The 16,968-nt window shown below is 36.6% G+C and overlaps 1 protein-coding gene across 3 annotated transcripts in view; it reads left to right on the forward strand.

Annotated features, from left to right (window-relative positions):
- Nucleotides 1-16,679, forward strand: part of LOC132306948 (piezo-type mechanosensitive ion channel homolog) — a 72,257-nt gene extending 55,578 nt beyond the window's left edge. For 2 of the 3 annotated variants that reach the window (XM_059804556.1, XM_059804557.1), the window contains 7 exons: nucleotides 1,006-3,521; nucleotides 4,013-4,408; nucleotides 10,035-10,193; nucleotides 13,596-14,096; nucleotides 15,051-15,192; nucleotides 15,292-15,436; nucleotides 16,223-16,679. In XM_059804556.1, coding sequence (XP_059660539.1) covers nucleotides 1,006-3,521; nucleotides 4,013-4,408; nucleotides 10,035-10,193; nucleotides 13,596-14,096; nucleotides 15,051-15,192; nucleotides 15,292-15,436; nucleotides 16,223-16,358 — 3,995 coding nt within the window. In that variant the 3' untranslated portion in view covers nucleotides 16,359-16,679. Of the gene's footprint in view, nucleotides 1-1,005; nucleotides 3,522-4,012; nucleotides 4,409-10,034; nucleotides 10,194-13,595; nucleotides 14,097-15,050; nucleotides 15,193-15,291; nucleotides 15,437-16,222 lie in introns of those variants that run through there. The other variant, XM_059804558.1, reaches the window with a different exon arrangement.
- The last annotated feature ends 289 nt before the right edge of the window (nucleotides 16,680-16,968 follow it).

A 16,968-nucleotide genomic window follows, 5' to 3' on the forward strand; every position in this document is an offset into this window, starting at 1 on the left:
TCATTGCCTATGCAATTGTAAAAGCTCAGACTGATTAGTGTGATAACGTGAGTTTGAGTAAGAGAGCAACTAATGTGCTCAAAAGGCTCAAAATGACACAAAAGTTAGGTCCATCTCCAGTCTTCCCTCCCAGCACACGCCTGTCATTTTATGCTGCTTTAGCTCTCAAAACGTCAATATATTGGTCAGAAACTGTAGTCATGTGCTGACTTGGCTGAATGCTCTTTTTAGTTAAATAGATACTAGAATTGATTTTTGTTATGACAAACGCAACAAACCCAAGTTGAATCAAGAATCATGACAGAAAAGTAAACACGCTACACAAAGAACACAAATATTTATACATGGTTCGGCAATAGTCTACATCCACGGTTGGGATCTGGCGAAAGTTTTCACTATGTGTAAAATCAGACATTATAAGTTTTCAGCCCCTCACTCTGTTTTTGTACGAATTTCAGAGTCTCTCTCTTCCTCCACTCCAAATCCTAAGCTCCCTTATATATCGGGCTACAAGAGAATAATTAGGGTCCACGACCCATGAGCAAAAAATGGATCAAAAATTTTCCCCAACGGGTCGTCGTGTCATAAGTGGGTCGCAACGTGACCCGGCACCAAATTTGGGCCACAATATCACAATTTATTTATTTATTTTTATAGTATTTTTATGATGAGTCATTACTCTACAAGTTTCCTCTTTGTGGTTGGGACTTCGCATGCTATAATTATAGGTATAGGATGTATAAGATTTTCTTATCTCCCATTTATTTCTGTCTTTTCTAGTAGCAGTAATAGTAGTTAGCTCTTACATTCCCTTTTAGCAGTTTGAAAAGCTTGTGGAGGGCTTTTTACAATGATTTCTTAAAGTTTACCTGGTGCTCACTTGACTTGGAGGCATCTGTGCAAGTCCAAATACTATGAAAACGTTCTGCCCCCCCTCCCATCCCCCCTTTTCAGAGCCTATTTTTTATCTGCTAACTCAAAGTTTATTCTACTTTGTCTTTATAGGATTTACCGTTGATGATCCTCGAATGCTTATCAGCTATTTTGTGGTCTTCATGCTCGCATGTTTCAAACTCCGTGCTGATCGTTTGTCCAGTTTCTCTGGGTCATTTACGTATCGCCAAATGATATCTCAACGCAAGAATGCGTTTGTTTGGAGAGATCTCTCTTTCGAAACAAAAAGCATGTGGACTTTTCTTGACTACCTAAGGCTTTACTGTTATTGTCATCTATTGGATCTTGTACTTGCTTTGGTTTTGATTACCGGAACCCTTGAGTATGACATTTTGCACCTTGGGTATCTTGGTTTTGCTCTGGTTTTCTTCCGTATCAGACTTGAAATTCTAAAGAAGAAGAACAAAATCTTCAAGTTCTTGCGCATTTACAACTTTGCTCTTATTGTTCTTTCTCTTGCCTATCAATCTCCCTTTGTGGGCGGCAATTTCAATGGGGGGAAGTGTGATACTTTTGACTACATATATGAGGTGATTGGATTTTATAAGTATGACTATGGATTTCGGATTACTTCGAGATCAGCTCTTGTTGAGATCATCATCTTTATGCTAGTATCATTGCAGTCATATATGTTTTCTTCCCCGGAGTTTGATTATGTATTTCGATATCTCGAGGCAGAGCAAATTGGTGCCATTGTACGTGAACAAGAGAAAAAAGCTGCCTGGAAGACCGCACAGCTGCAGCATATTCGCGAATCTGAGGAGAAGAAACATCAGCGTAACTTGCAAGTAGAGAAGATGAAATCTGAGATGCTCAATCTACAAATCCAGCTTCATAATATGAACTCAACTGTTACTTGCGATGACACTTCCCCTGTTAGTGAAGGCTTAAGGAGGAGGAGGAGTGCTTCTCTTAATTTGAACATGGGAGCTCAGAACCTTGATAAAGAGGAAGATGTTGTCTTGAAAAAACATCTACATATCAATGCAGACTCAGAATTCCCTTTGGAATTGCATGAATCTCCTACTCATGTAAAAATGGAAAGTTCATCACCAGTGAAATCAAGAAAGCATTTGATGGAATCACCTCTTTGTGAGATTATTGAACTTGAAGAGGATGCTGCTGATGATGGTGCAATTATTGATTCAGACAAAGAAAAGAAAGTTAAGGGTGAATCAAAGGAAAACCCATTAATCTCTGCTGTGCAGCTCATAGGTGATGGTGTTTCCCAAGTACAGTCTTTTGGAAATCAGGCGGTTACAAATCTTGTGAGCTTTCTGAACATCGCGCATGAAGACTCAGATTCAAATGAGCACTCATCTACAGAAGATGGGATATGTAGCAACATAGAGACCCAGAATATGAGGCACATATCCTTGGATCGTTCATCTTCTTTGCAGTCTGACAAGAGTAGAACCATGTCTGATGCTGCAAGTTTGCAGATCGGGAGGATCTTCCTTCACATTTGGTCCCAGATGTGCTCCAATAATGATGTTGTGTGTTATTGTTGCTTTGTTCTCGTCTTTCTCTGGAATTTCAGTTTGCTTTCCATGGTCTATCTTGCAGCTCTCTTCTTGTATGCTCTATGTGCAAATGCTGGGCCAAGTGGCATCTTCTGGGTTATTATGTTGATCTACACAGAAGTTTATATTTTGCTTCAGTATCTTTATCAAATCATCATCCATCACTGTGGATTGGGCATCCAGTCAGACCTACTTTACCAGATAGGGTTTCCCACACATAAAATCACTTCGTCATTTGTTATCAATTCATTGCCTCTTTTTTTAGTCTATTTGTTTACCCTGTTACAGAGTTCCATAACTGCAAAAGATAGTGAATGGATTTACTCGACAGAATCTGATTTTTGTAAGGAGAGAGATCTCTATCCAAAAGCGGTCTTTTTGAGTTTGAGCTGGAGTAAGAGGGCACAAAAGCTGCTCGAACAAATAAAAAATGTGGTGAAAATGATAACTATAGGTTTTTGTATGTACTGGAAATCACTGACATGTGGAGCAGAGTCTCCTCCTTACTTTGTCCAGCTGTCTATGGATATGGGTGTGTGGCCAGAAGACGGGATTCAACCAGAGAGGATTGAGTCTGGAATAAATCAGTTGCTTAGGATTGTGCATGATGAGAGATGCAAGGAAGAAAACCCTAAAGCTTGCCATTCTGCTAGTAGGGTTCATGTACAAAGCATTGAAAGAAGTGCAGAAAACCCAAATGTGGCCTTGGCTGTTTTTGAGGTGGTTTATGCTTCCCCATTAACAGAATGTACGGCTGCAGAGTGGCACAAGTCACTAACTCCAGCAGCTGATGTAGCAAAGGAGATTCTTCAAGCACAACGTGCAGGTATTGTTGACGAAATTGGATTCCCATACCCAGTACTCTCTGTAATTGGAGGAGGGAAAAGAGAACTCGATCTGTATGCCTACGTATTTGGTGCAGATTTGGCTGTTTTCTTTCTGGTTGCCATCTTTTATCAATCTGTCATAAAAAACAAAAGTGAATTTCTTGAGGTGTATCAGCTTGAAGATCAATTTCCAATAGAGTTCGTATCTATTCTAATGGTAAGTTTATAATCCTTCTGTTTCTGTTAGTATTCTGTATTATATATATACACAAAAAATTGAAATAATATTTTGTATGTATTGCAAAATGGAATTTATGAACTTTAAAGATTCAGCTGATGATCATATCTCTTTGGACTTTTCAGAATAACAAGTATAAGCCAGATGACTGTCCTAATTTCTTAACATTTGCATCTTGACTATCCTCGTTTTGAATCTCACCAATTTTGAGTCTAAACTGGATTATGTCATTATCTTGTGGAATGCTGTATGAAGACTAATGTCTTCATATGATTTCATATGGGCAAAGAGGAATATATATTTTTGGATAGAATAATTTTATGTAGATCCATTTTGAGTCCCTGAATTGGGACGTTGAGGACAAGTTATGATAGTGGTCAATTCTTTGCAACATAGTATGAGGTATTTTTGCTTGGAGGACATGGTGTCTTTTCTAATTTTTAACCATTTTTAATGCCTTCTTCATGCAGATTATCTTCTTATTGATAGTGCTTGATCGCATTATCTACCTCTGTTCATTTGCCACAGGAAAAGTGATCTTCTACCTTTTCAACCTCGTCCTTTTTACATACTCTGTTACCGAGTATGCTTGGCATATGGAGCTTTCCCGCCAAGAAGGCGGAGGATTAGCACTTCGTGCTATTTATCTAACAAAAGCAGTTTCTCTGGCACTGCAAGCCATACAAATCCGATATGGGGTTCCTCATAAAAGCACTTTGTATCGACAGTTTTTAACCAGCGAAGTTTCGCATGTTAATTATTTTGGTTACCGAATCTATCGTGCTCTACCTTTCCTTTATGAATTGCGGTGTGTACTTGATTGGTCTTGCACAACCACATCATTGACAATGTATGACTGGCTGAAGGTTAGTTGCTGCAGTTTTTCATTCTTCGCTAAATTAAAATTTTTAAAATTATCTAACAAATCATCATTGCTTCGATTGCCTCCCTTTATTGTCATCATCATTGATTAGAATTATTATTATTATTATTATTATAGTTGTTGTTGTTACTTTTATTAGTAAGGTGCAAGATAGGGCCCCAAAATTAAGAATAGAAGAAGAATCATTTTAGAATGTAAGTGGATTGATGGTCCAGATCAGGTCAACCCTCCGCCAAGAGGTACATTTGGCCAGTTAGTGTGAACCCTCAGATCACCTCATATTTCTAATTATACCTATACTATTTGCTTCTGTTGTACTGCTCTGTCCCACTCTATTCCCATGATATGTTAACGGCAGAGCATTATGTAGGATTCTAAAAGGCTCTGTATCAAGACATTTTACAATATATTTAAAATAGAAAAAGATTTGGATGCTACTCCATAAGTGCTTCCATTGAAGCTTATATGCTTGTATAAGAAACAAACACATAATTTATTAAGGAAATAGTAATCTGTTTTCGTTCAGAAATGCTTTCGCAGTTGGAGAAGTGCCAAACTTACGTCACTATATACACCAGACTGACTCATAATGATGGCAATAGATATTTTTTACTTACGTCACTAATTATGATCAAGCGAGCAAAGAAATTCCAATATGATATTTTGCTTTCCTAGATTTTAGCAAACTTCCTCAATAGAGCTTTACTTCTCTGTCAAAGACTCCAAACTTTAGTTTTTTTTTCCTAGTACACACATTCCAAAGTTTTAGCTGTGCAACTCTTGATCACAATTCTGTAAGTTACTAAACATTGTTTTAAATACATTAACACCTTGGATATCTTCACAATTCTTCTGTGGAACGATACAGGATTAAGGACATGTAATGTATCATAATAATATAACCTTCTGTGCAATAACTTGAAAGTTGTAATTGAAGTTCAAGACTAAAAGAAACTATTTTATACATCAATATCTAGAGCATTGCGAAAACATTTTTTTATGAAATACTTATACGATGTATTCTGACATGTGCTGCACAGGTTGTATTTAGGTTATATCAGAATTACATGCCTGAAATTTGTAGGCATACAGTGAAACATGTTGAATAAAAAAGTGAAAAAAAAATAATAATAATGCTGAAGGTATGTTGCGCTGGTGGACATAATTGTAAGCCACATTTTTGTATAAACATGCAATGTAGAAGCGTAAATTGTTTGAAACATATATTTCCATCATAGAACAGAACATTCTGTATTATATAGCGTCTTGGGGCATGTGAATTAGATTATCGCATAAGTCGGAAGGATTAGGAGAATTTATGCAAAGAAAATGAGATAATAGCTAATAATTAGTTATAATCAATTTCTTAAAAAAATGTCTCAGATATGTAAGTGTGTGATGTTAAAAGTTAATATGTAGATATTTTTACGAGAAATTACATTTCATTGCCTTGAATTATGATAGAAAACTGCCATATTCTCAATTACATAACTTGCTAATGTTGTGAACTTAAGATATAAAATTTAGTGCAACTGTAAAAGAGTTGTCCCCTCCATTATAATTTTACTGGTGTTAATGTAGCTTTTAGGCCCAAATTCCACTCTCAGAATTCCAAAGCTATGTATTTCATCTTTAGCAACTAATTCTTCATTTCACTTCAATTATCCTAAAAAAAATTATATGTAGTCACTCTCTCATTAATTTAAAGGATATGCAACTTTCTGATTTATTCCTCTAGTAAACGTCAGAATGGTTAGCTTTGCACTTATTGTTCATATATATGTCATCGTGTACCCTATGGTACAGCCAATATGTTATACATATCAATGATTGCATTGATTGCATGTTCATTATTATTATTGTACATATATAATTGTACAATATTGATAATAGTTCTTATAACCACTGGAACTTTAGGTCAGTTCTACATAGTTCTTAATGTTGGTTGTGGACCATCATCACCAGATTATTGATATTTCATACGGTTCCATTACTGCTGCCCATTCACCTACTGACGGTCCAAATCCATCCGTTATAGTAAAGCTTTGTTGGTTGTTTACTCTATTGACTAAATATAGTGACGTTTTAATGTGAAAAAGAAAATTAGGGGGGAAAAAAGCTTTTGTCATAGTTTTTAAATTCACTGCTGAAATTCATAAAAATCATTATTATGTATGTCAATTCATTGAGTCAATGCATGTGTATTAATTTGATCACATGCAACGTCAAAATTGTAGACAAAATGAATTTATATCAAGAAAATTGAGAAATTTTAACCTCAAGAAGTACTCCTGAGAATCCTCTATTGGACTTCAAGGCTCTGCCTAGTTTGTAGATTTAGCGGGAGAGGAGAAGACAATATAAAGGAAGTAATTTATTCCTTGTCTGGTTACCAGGTAAAATGAGGAAAACTGAATATAAGAAAGGTAAGGGAAAATTTTTAGTTTTACGTTTCGTTTTGCTTTTCTTTTTGTTAATTGGTAATCACAAACCATTTTTGAGAAATATTTAGTTTCTGATCTTATTTAGGCAAGAGAAAAAATACAAAGGAAGTCATCTTTCCTTTACTTTTTCCTTTCCTTTCTCTTACTCTTTCCTTAATAAATCCGCAAATCAAATAGAGCCTTAGTGAGATCCATTTCATCAAGTACAAGGATTCATGGATGTGATTCAAATGGCATGACACCTTCTACTTCCTTACAAAATATTTCCACTCATAAAGTAAAACATCAATGGTTTCCAATTCATTTTCTGAAGTCATGAATATTTTTTATATATTTGCCAAGTTTGTCAACAGTAGAAGTTAACTGTCCAATTATCTATTTATCTTACCACTTCCACCTTGAATCAAAGTTTGTAATTTTCAAATTTGGTTTGAACTTGGGTAAATTAATATGGTATTTGTTGCTGCTGCTGTTTCTTTCTTTTTTTCTTTTTTTTTTCTTTCTTAGTTCCCTACTTGTACAATGGTTCCCCCATTGATGTTGATGTGCAACTAATTTATATGATAAGCATAGATCAATAGCATAATCACTGTGGCCAAGTTATTGTGTCTGCTTCTTCCACTCTGTCCTTGAACACAGAGCTTCATTCTGATATATTTTGACTTCCTTATGAAGGTTTGCCAAGTTTGATTCCTTCGCACAAGAAGCCATTAGCATGCAATAAATTCTTAACTTGGAGACACACACCATCATGCTCTCTTTACACCCTAACACCCTCAAATCTCTCAACTAGAGTACACATTTTATTCATTACCGACAACAACAACAACCAAACCTTTTTTTCCCAACTACTTGTGGTCAGCTACATGCCAAAATAAAAATTTGTGGTTTATAACGTACACTAAAGTTGCACGAGCTCATTTTTACTTTCAATTTGTTTTAGGACTGGATAACTAAAGAAGTGTTGGTTGAAAAAGCCACTGAGATGAATAGATTGTTTTTAGATCAAGCTATAGTAAAACGAATTTATGAATCAAGTGTTAACAACCACCTACTCTAAAAGCTTAAGCTTTTAGGTCAGAAAGTAAGCGCCCAAACTATTGCAGTTGGCACGGGCTGGGTGCTTCGCGATCTGACCCAAAAGCTTACTTTTGGGTTAGAGGCCAAGCACCCTACCCATTATAGTTGGTTCAAAGCCGTACTGAGTCCTTGATCCGGAGAATGTCATGGATTTTTGTCCCACATCGGATCTGGACAGGGATGGTCTTGGGCATATAAGGTTGGGTGTTAACGCAACCTAATAACTTAAGGTTTTAGAGTAGATGGTTGTTAACATGGTATTAGAGTCAAATGTCTGAAGTTCAAACCCCATCGTCAGTTCGTCACCATGATAATTAAAATTGAAAAACACGTATTGGACCAAAAGAATGTCATATGTGAGGGGGGCGTATTAGAGGATATAAATATTAAAACTACACCCTCTCTAATAGCTTAAACATTTGGGTTAAAGGGCAAGTGTCCGACCCATAACAGTTGGTATTAGAGCGGGCCTAATCCTTGATCCGGTGTCATGTCAAGCGCCACACAGAGGTATCTGGGTTCTTACCGGGTCTATCGTCGTTGTGGTGGACAAGTAGGCAGGGTGGACCAGGACGTTGCGGGTTTGGGTGGGGGAGAATCTCATTGGTTCTTGTCCCATATTGTAACCGGATGGGGAGGGTGTTGGGCATATAAGGTTGGGTGTTAACACCACCTTAAAGGTTAACCTTTTAGAGTAGATGGTTGTTAACATGGTATTAGAGGCAAATGTCTCCATTTTAAACCTCACTGTCACCCTGACAATTAACATTGAAAAACACGTGTTTGACCAAAAGATTGTCATATGTGAGGGGGTGTATTAGAGGATATTAATATTAAAATTACACCCTCTCTAACAACTTAAAACTTTTAGAGTAGATGGTTGTTTACAAGACCATCAACTTACAGGGGGAATTGGCTTCATAATTGTTTGGGGGAAGTCACCCGCCAAGGGAAGTGTGGAATTAGTGAAGTCAAAGAGGTGGCTTGGTTGTACATTACTACTCTTGGTTGATATTGGGTCGGTATTGTATAATCTAGTATTTGCACTGGCCAAGGATGCACCAGTAGTCTTTTATGTGAAATTGTTTGAGATTTAACTTGTTTCAGATCCTCACCAGTAGCGTATTTGTTCTCCTATGTGAATCTTGTTCAGCATAAAAGGAAGGGTTTATTATACTTTCACCCATTGAAATGGAATTTTTACTCAAATGCGTTTTGGGATAATTAAACAAATCTTTGGATTTTGTTATGTTTTCTGTTTTACAGCCTGGAATTTAAGGAATTAAATACTTCTGATCTTCAAAATCTAGATACTTCTGATTGTTGCTACATTAATTAAAATGAGAAATCATTCTACACTGATCAACTTATTATTTGAGATTGTATGCTGGTAGAACACTAAATGAATCAATACTATCATTCTCTAGTTTATTTGGATATTGCAACCATGCATAATGTTTTAACTTGAAATTAAACGGTTAATTTTTTTTACTTTTTATACAAATTTGAATAATGTCTATGGGAACATCAATTTTACACATACCCTTTTTTGGATTTTTTGTTGTTTGGGAGTGTTGTTACATCATGATTTGCTAAGATACTGTAGTGAAAGTGTTGCCCATTGGTTCCCTGTCATCTCTGCCCCACTAAATAATGTGAGTGGTCAAGTTTCTTTTATCCGTGAACCACCATACCAGTAAGCTTCAAAATGTGACTTTTAACTACAATCGTGAACTTTCATTAATATTGATCTCTATATTTCATGACAAATGTGTTGGAGTAACTCTAAATTGTGATATTCAGGCCTCTCCAAGCACAGTGCTCTCTAATGAAATACTTCATGAAAGTAAAAAATGAAAAAGGAAACATAATATCCTGTAAAATCATCAGTATCATTTGGTGTGGTAAACGTTGTGGTCATTCTGCTATAGCATGGAGTAATATGCTAAAAGATGGCTGTATAGTTTGTTATGGAACTGTTTTAATATTTTAGTCAACTCTTTATTTGGTTAATTGTCGTGACATGTAAGTTGTGGGATAATTTGGATGTTTACTTCTGAAACTAATATTTGGCTGTCTATCTAGTTGGAGGATATAAATGCAAGCTTGTACCTCGTCAAATGTGATGCAATCTTGAATAGAGCCAGTCATTTGCAAGGAGAGAAGCAAACCAAAATGATCAAATTTTGCAGTGGAATATGTTTGTTCTTCATATTACTCTGTGTCATCTGGGCTCCAATGCTGGTAAGAAATCTGGGAAACAGTATCTACTGATTGCATCATTTTGTAATATTTGTAGTCCTTTCAAGCAGAGTTGTAGAGTGTAGCTTCCAAAAACATCGGGTATGTTGTATGCAGTGGCCTGTTTGTCTTTTGATTTGATCATAGATGTAGGAAACGCAGAGACCTTTTGGGTGAATCTTAATAAAAGGCTTTTAAATTGAAAATTCTCACTGGCATTGCCTTCTGAGTTGAATGCTTGATAGTTTCATGTCATGTAAGTTTGTGGAAGTGTAGCAAGTGAAACTCTCTCTCTATGATTCTCAATTCAAAAAAAATCATTTATGTGCTGCATTTGTAGGTGTACTAGTTGGTGACCATCAATGGACATTAATAAATCTAAAGCCTCTGTAAAAGAGCAAAGCAACAGTTGGCTTGGTTGCTTAAATTGTAGTTTTCTGATGGATAATTGCAAGGGTTGTATAAGGATTATTGCATAGGACAACTCCCCCAGTCAGGAATTTTTTTGTAAGAACAATAGCCAAGTTAAAAGTCAGCGCTTAGAAATGTAACTTAAAGAAAACTTATTCTGTCGCTTGTAAGTTTGCAACCTTTGAGATGAATTTTCTGGAAAGGAGAATATGCTGGCTTGAAAAGCTCTCCCAAAAGGCTTCCAAGCTCTCCAAGTATAGCAAGAAGGCCATCTTCAATTCCCCTCGGGATCCAGACCAAGAGTGTGCATTCTTGTCGACAAGTATGCTAATAGCGAACAAATAGGTGATTCAGATCTTTTGTTTATGGTAATTTATCAAGGCTTCAAAGAGCAAGGATGATTTTTACATGCCCCAACCTGTTGAACCCCCCGTCCCCTGCCTGCGGGATATGCATTTTCCAACTACATGCATATAGTTGGTACTTGATTATGTTTATTTATTTATTTATTTATATTTTTTTTCAAAATAGCAATCCTTTATCAAAGTAGATAGATTCGGTGGGTTGGCTTGTTGAGAAAAACCATTAATTGTAATGTAGAAGTTCAGAGACTCGCCCTTGATCATTTTTAAATTTCATTAGTTTAATGCCATTTATCAGAGGTGAAGTGTGTATTTCAAATTAAAAACATGTGCAATGCATTTTAATTTTTTGGTCTTGTTAAAGACTGGTGGAAAACTATTTGAGGGTTTTCCAAGTTCAGAACTTAAAAGTATTTAAGGGAGATTTAACGAACAGGGACTTTTTTGGTTCCTTGGATATGGGGATGTGGGGATGGCTTGCTGAATTTTGATTTCTTATAATCATAAGTCTTGGATTTCGTGGATGTGATAGAGGGTGATAGAAATATGAAGTTTTTCATGCCAAGTCAATTAGTGCTGGGAAAGCTCCAGCAAAACAGTGTTTAAGGTGGGCACTGTGTTAGATTGTACCAAGAAGTAGCTTTTAGGACAATTATTATTACAGAGATTAGAGCTTTGTTCAATCAAAGAGTACTCAAGGAATGACTAGAACAATTGTTCTGGAAGAGAAGTGGTGAAAGCTCTGGTGAAGTTGAGTTGGAATAAAGTCCCCAGTAAAATGTGTTGAAGTGGCTGGTAACTTGGTAGTTTTATCTTCTCCGATTCTAAGATAGGGGTTCAATGGATCTGTTAGTACTCCGCTCCAATTAGTCTAATGATGAATTATGTATAAATTCATCACGCTATTTGCTCAGAAGTCAAAGCTGGCAATTGGGTGGTATTATCTTGAAATCAAAACTCATCTGTTGGAACCCCAAGGGGTTGGCCTACTTGGAAAAGACTTGGGGCTTGATGCCATGAAGCATCAGGTCTTGGGATTGATTCCTCCAAGGTGCAAACAATTCCTTTGGGGCCACGACCGCGGACATAGTCCGAGCTTTACTGATCCATGTGGGGGGTCGCCTTGCACGGGTCTTGTAGATTAGTTGGGGCAAACCCACGGATACCCCAGTTTCCGAAAAAAAAATCATCTGTTGGGCCGTTAGGTTTTGATGGGCTGCTTAGAAGTAGTAAGCATATGAAGTCAAGGATGTAAACAAAATTTGGAGGATGATTTTGCAGTTATGCATAGATTAGGCTTATTATGATTTCTGGAAAACGGGGGGTTGGCTTTCATCTTATAAGCTGTTTCCTTGGCGTTGTGATTGCACTAGGTTTCTTAGGTGTTGGGATTCTCTCTTCCATTTCCTTTTAATTTGGTAAGAGGCTTTGTGTAGGTTAATTTGTTAAAGGATGTTGCAACTTGCAATTGGTCTTCCGGAGGAGGAAGCTCTGTAGGAATCATTACCTGCTTAAAGCATTCAGATGATAATATTATATCTTTTGTTAGTAAAAAATTATTAACTTAATCTTAATTTTTTTTTCCTGCTTTGACGATGCTTTTAATCTCAAGATTAATTTAGACAACAGTCGATGGGTGTGATTAGGAATATAATGTGATTGGTAGTTAACCTAGGTTGTGCAATTAGGAGGTTTTTTTTTTCTTCTTTTAATTATCTTATTTTCCTTTCACTTGGAGCACTTTTCAAGGCTATGGAAAAAGTCTTGTGGTTTAGTGCTTTAAAGAGTAGATGGATATCTCTATTCAAAGGAAAAATGATGTTGAACACTGGAAGTATTTTATATACTCCTCTTCCTCTGCATCTTTCTTCCCTCTTGAGGTAGTAGTGCTAGTTGAAACAATGGAAAGACCCGATGTGATTTTGTATGTCAAGAGGAGAAGTCTAATATCAGTTGATAGATTGGTTATCCCATGTGTACTACAGAGGTTAGAGATTTTGGGTGCATGGTTGTAGCCTTTAGGTTGCAGCGAACAAAGTTTTTCTTGAGAAAATGATGCAAACGTTGTTTCTATAACCCACAGGAATTTCCTGAGCTTGGATTACAAAGCTTCTGTGAAACACTTAGAAGCAATTGACGAGAACTGATAGACACCATGGGGCCTTGGCTTGTTTGGACTTCGGAATGCTCAGTGGAAACAGTGTTGGACTGAACTTGTAGTCCTGTAGGCTTGGGTCATGCCTGCTATATTTTCAGTCAGTGGCTTATACAGAAACATTTATACCTGGATGTGTTTAGCCAAATTTTATTCCGATTTACATAGTCTGATAATTTTTTATGTTCTGCACTATCGTAATGCATGGTAGACTTCAATGAGAACATTTAGGAGTACCTTCGCTTGAGATGACAACTCCTTTTTGTGCCAATGTGTATGCAACTTAGGTTTATAGGTGTGAGTTGGGGAAATCACACTAAACTAATAGTAGAATTTATATGAAGGTAATACATGTGATAACAAATATTATTTCTGCAAACCTTAGCATAATAATCAACTTTTGAGAACTCATTTCTGCTCGTCACTTTCCAGAAAAATAATTCATTGGGTGCTGATGAAGCTTTTATTTTCTTACAGATCTATAGCAGTGGTAACCCAACGAACATCGCAAACCCTATTAAAGATGCCAGTGTTCAGTTTGACATTAAAACAGCGGGTGGAAGGTTGACCTTGTACCATACAACTTTGTGTGAGATAATCCCATGGGATAGTCTCAAAGCAGTTGTTGGTATTGATCCCCGAGGTTATCTGGATACATATGACAAGAATGATATCCAATTAATATGCTGCCAACCTGATTCTAGTACATTGTGGCTTTTACCCGATGTGGTTCTGAGCAGATTTATTCATTCCCTTAACGGGAGTATGGATATCATTTTTACTTGGGAACTTTCCAGGGACAGACCTAAAGGAAAGGAACTAGTGCAATTTAAATGTGTTGATCATTGGGATCTTCCAAAGCCATCAGAAGTGGAGAAAGTTCTTAACGGTTCTAGCAACAGCTTTAGGATTGCCAATATTTTTCCGAGATATTTTCGAGTTACTGGTTCCGGTGAAGTGAGACAATTTGAATTGGAGGTATCTGAGTATCTACCTACCTTTCTGTGATATATGAATTGTCTGTCTCCCCCCTCTTTGACTTCTAACTAAACTTTGTTCTATTCTGTTGTATTAATATATGGTTTAGTGATGCTGTTATAATGTCCTAGTCACAAATTATAGATGTACAACACTGTTGATAATTGTACCTATTAGGGTAATTTACCATTATAACCATTGTTATTATGTTGTTATTGCCATTCCCCCCCCCCCCCCCCCCCCCCTCTCAAAAAATAAATTTTTTTGTTTTCACCCAATAGGAGTCGAACCTTAGACCTGATGCTTCCTGAGATATCATGACCAAGTGACTTGCTATAACGGGTGGACGCTTACCCATTTACCTAAAAACTTGGGTACTGCTACATACTCATCCATTTATACCCATGTCACTTCCCATCCGGATCCGATGTGGGACAAAGTCTCCCCTTGTAACATTCTCCCCCACCCGAACTCGCAACACCCTCGTTGCGGTCGGGCCACCCTGCCTACCCGGGCAGCACACCTGGACGCCTTCCGGATCGGGCGTTTGGCGTGACACCGGATTACGGACTGGGTCTAACTCTGATACCAACTATAACGGGTGGGCACTTGCCCATTTACCCAAAAACTTAAGCTATTGGGTAGTGCTGCATATCCACTCATTTATACCCATGTCACTTCCCATTCGGATCCGATGTGGGACAAGTCTCTCCTTGTAACACTTGCCCACTTGAGTGAATCCCTTGGGGCTGTTTATTGCCAATATTTATATTTTTTAATGGTTAAAATTCTATTTTAGAGGAAATACCAATACAAGTTTTAGTGGAATCATTCTTAATAATTGAAAAGAAGATGGTTACTGTCATAAAGGTATATAATTGCCAGTTCCCTCCATTATTATTTTAGTTGTTAGATCAGTTAGTTATTAAAACCCCATACTATTATAATTTACAGGCAAATGATGTTAGCGCCGATCTTGTTATAAATCATGGGAATCCTGCGTGGTGGTCCTTCCACGATATCAATTCGTTGGAGGTAAGTGAATGTGGAGGTTTGGCAGGACCCATTGCCATCATCGTATCTGAGGAAACACCACGTAAGTTTCAGGAGATATTCATGAAATATTAAAATGTTGAACAAATAGGTGATGTAATTATTCTAACAAGTTACTCATAATCCTTGAGATTTGTTTCAGAGGGATTTCTTGGGGAAACTCTTAGCAAATTCAGCATTTGGGGACTCTATATTACCTTTGTGCTTGCAGTCGGTCGGTTTATCAGACTTCAATGCTCCGACCTAAGAATGAGAATCCCTTATGAGAACCTTCCTTCTTGTGACAGGTAACTGTAACTTTCTTTTTGATCCTTAATCATTTATTTTCCTGAAGGGAAATGACATTCACACTCCACTATTGTATACTTGCACTCATTTGCTTTTCTTTAATCGAGAAAATGACATAATTCACTCCACATTATACCAAAAGGTACTCTTCCTCTCCACTTTTAAGGGCTAGTTTTGTCATTTCTTTTATTGATAAAAAAATGTGTGGTGCAAGTGTGCAACATTTTAGTTCCAATAACATATCATGTTCCTAATAATGATGCATTATGATGAGAAAATGAGTTATGGAGAATCTGTATTAGGAGTTTGGGACTAAATTAAAGATGTTCTGTTCGCCAGAATTTATCTTAAACACACAGAAAAAATGGTTTAATATATTTTTATTAAAAGGTTTTGGTCAAATTTTATGTTCAAGCTTGAATATGATAAACAGAAAATATTTGAAGGTTGTTACAATTAATGTATACTTTCAGACACCCAGGAAAAAGAAAAATGTATACTTTCAGACTAGAATCTGAACATGCATGTACTATTTGATACTACAAAAACGGAAGAGATTTTGGAATTTCCAATGTTTAAAATAAATAAAAAAAATCTGCATAGTTAAGACAACACCCCACGGCCTAATTCATAAAATGGAAACCGACAAAGAAGTTGCGTCATTTTTTGAGTAAATTTAGCAATATAGCATCCTCATCTTCTGCTGCAAACAGAAGATTCCCAGAATTTCCAGATATATTCAAAACCTTACACTCATTATCTTCTCAACTTGTTGGTTTTTGAAGGTTGATTGCCATTTGTGAGGATATATATGCTGCTAGAGCAGAGGGTGAGCTCGGAGTCGAGGAGGTCCTCTACTGGACGCTTGTGAAAATTTACAGGTCACCTCACATGTTGCTTGAGTACACCAAACCTGATTAGTTACATGTTTCAACAACTTCACAGGGATAAATACTGACATAAGGTTTGATTTAGCATCCAGTTACATTGAATAGAATACTGACCAATTGAGTAAATTGCTAACCAATTGAATAGAATACTAACCAATAGTGAGGAATCTTTGGAGGGTCCTGAAAAGCTCCACAGTCTACCAAACTCTCTGCTGATAGTTTTTGTTCCATTGTTGGAGAGTTCCATGTTCTCCCATTTTGTGATTCTCACACATGTATGTAAGTTTCAGTCTGCAAAAGTGTAACTTCCGGCTTCATTTAAAGATAAATACAGTATGTTTTTTTTCCTTCTCGATAACTTTTCTCTCATTTTTTTTCTTTGTATTTAATTATTTTACTTTCGTATTCTTTTGTTAAAGAGAATGACATGCAATTATAGTGTAAAACAACCTTTTTACAAATATATTGATTCTATGCAATTACATTTCTTTTTGTCCTTATGATTGAAATTTCAATCGCTAAATGGGATGATGAGTGGAACCAAGCTGAGAGGGTGATAATCTTTTTGTTACCTTTGCTATGCAGCAATGAACCGTGAGATGGGTTGAAATGTAAATTATGCAAAACTGAAATGGTGATTC

Source organism: Cornus florida, unplaced genomic scaffold (assembly GCF_030987335.1).
Source record: "Cornus florida cultivar Cherokee Brave unplaced genomic scaffold, ASM3098733v1 CherokeeBrave_3.0.0_Hap2_Chr05, whole genome shotgun sequence".
Lineage (NCBI taxonomy): Eukaryota > Viridiplantae > Streptophyta > Magnoliopsida > Cornales > Cornaceae > Cornus > Cornus florida.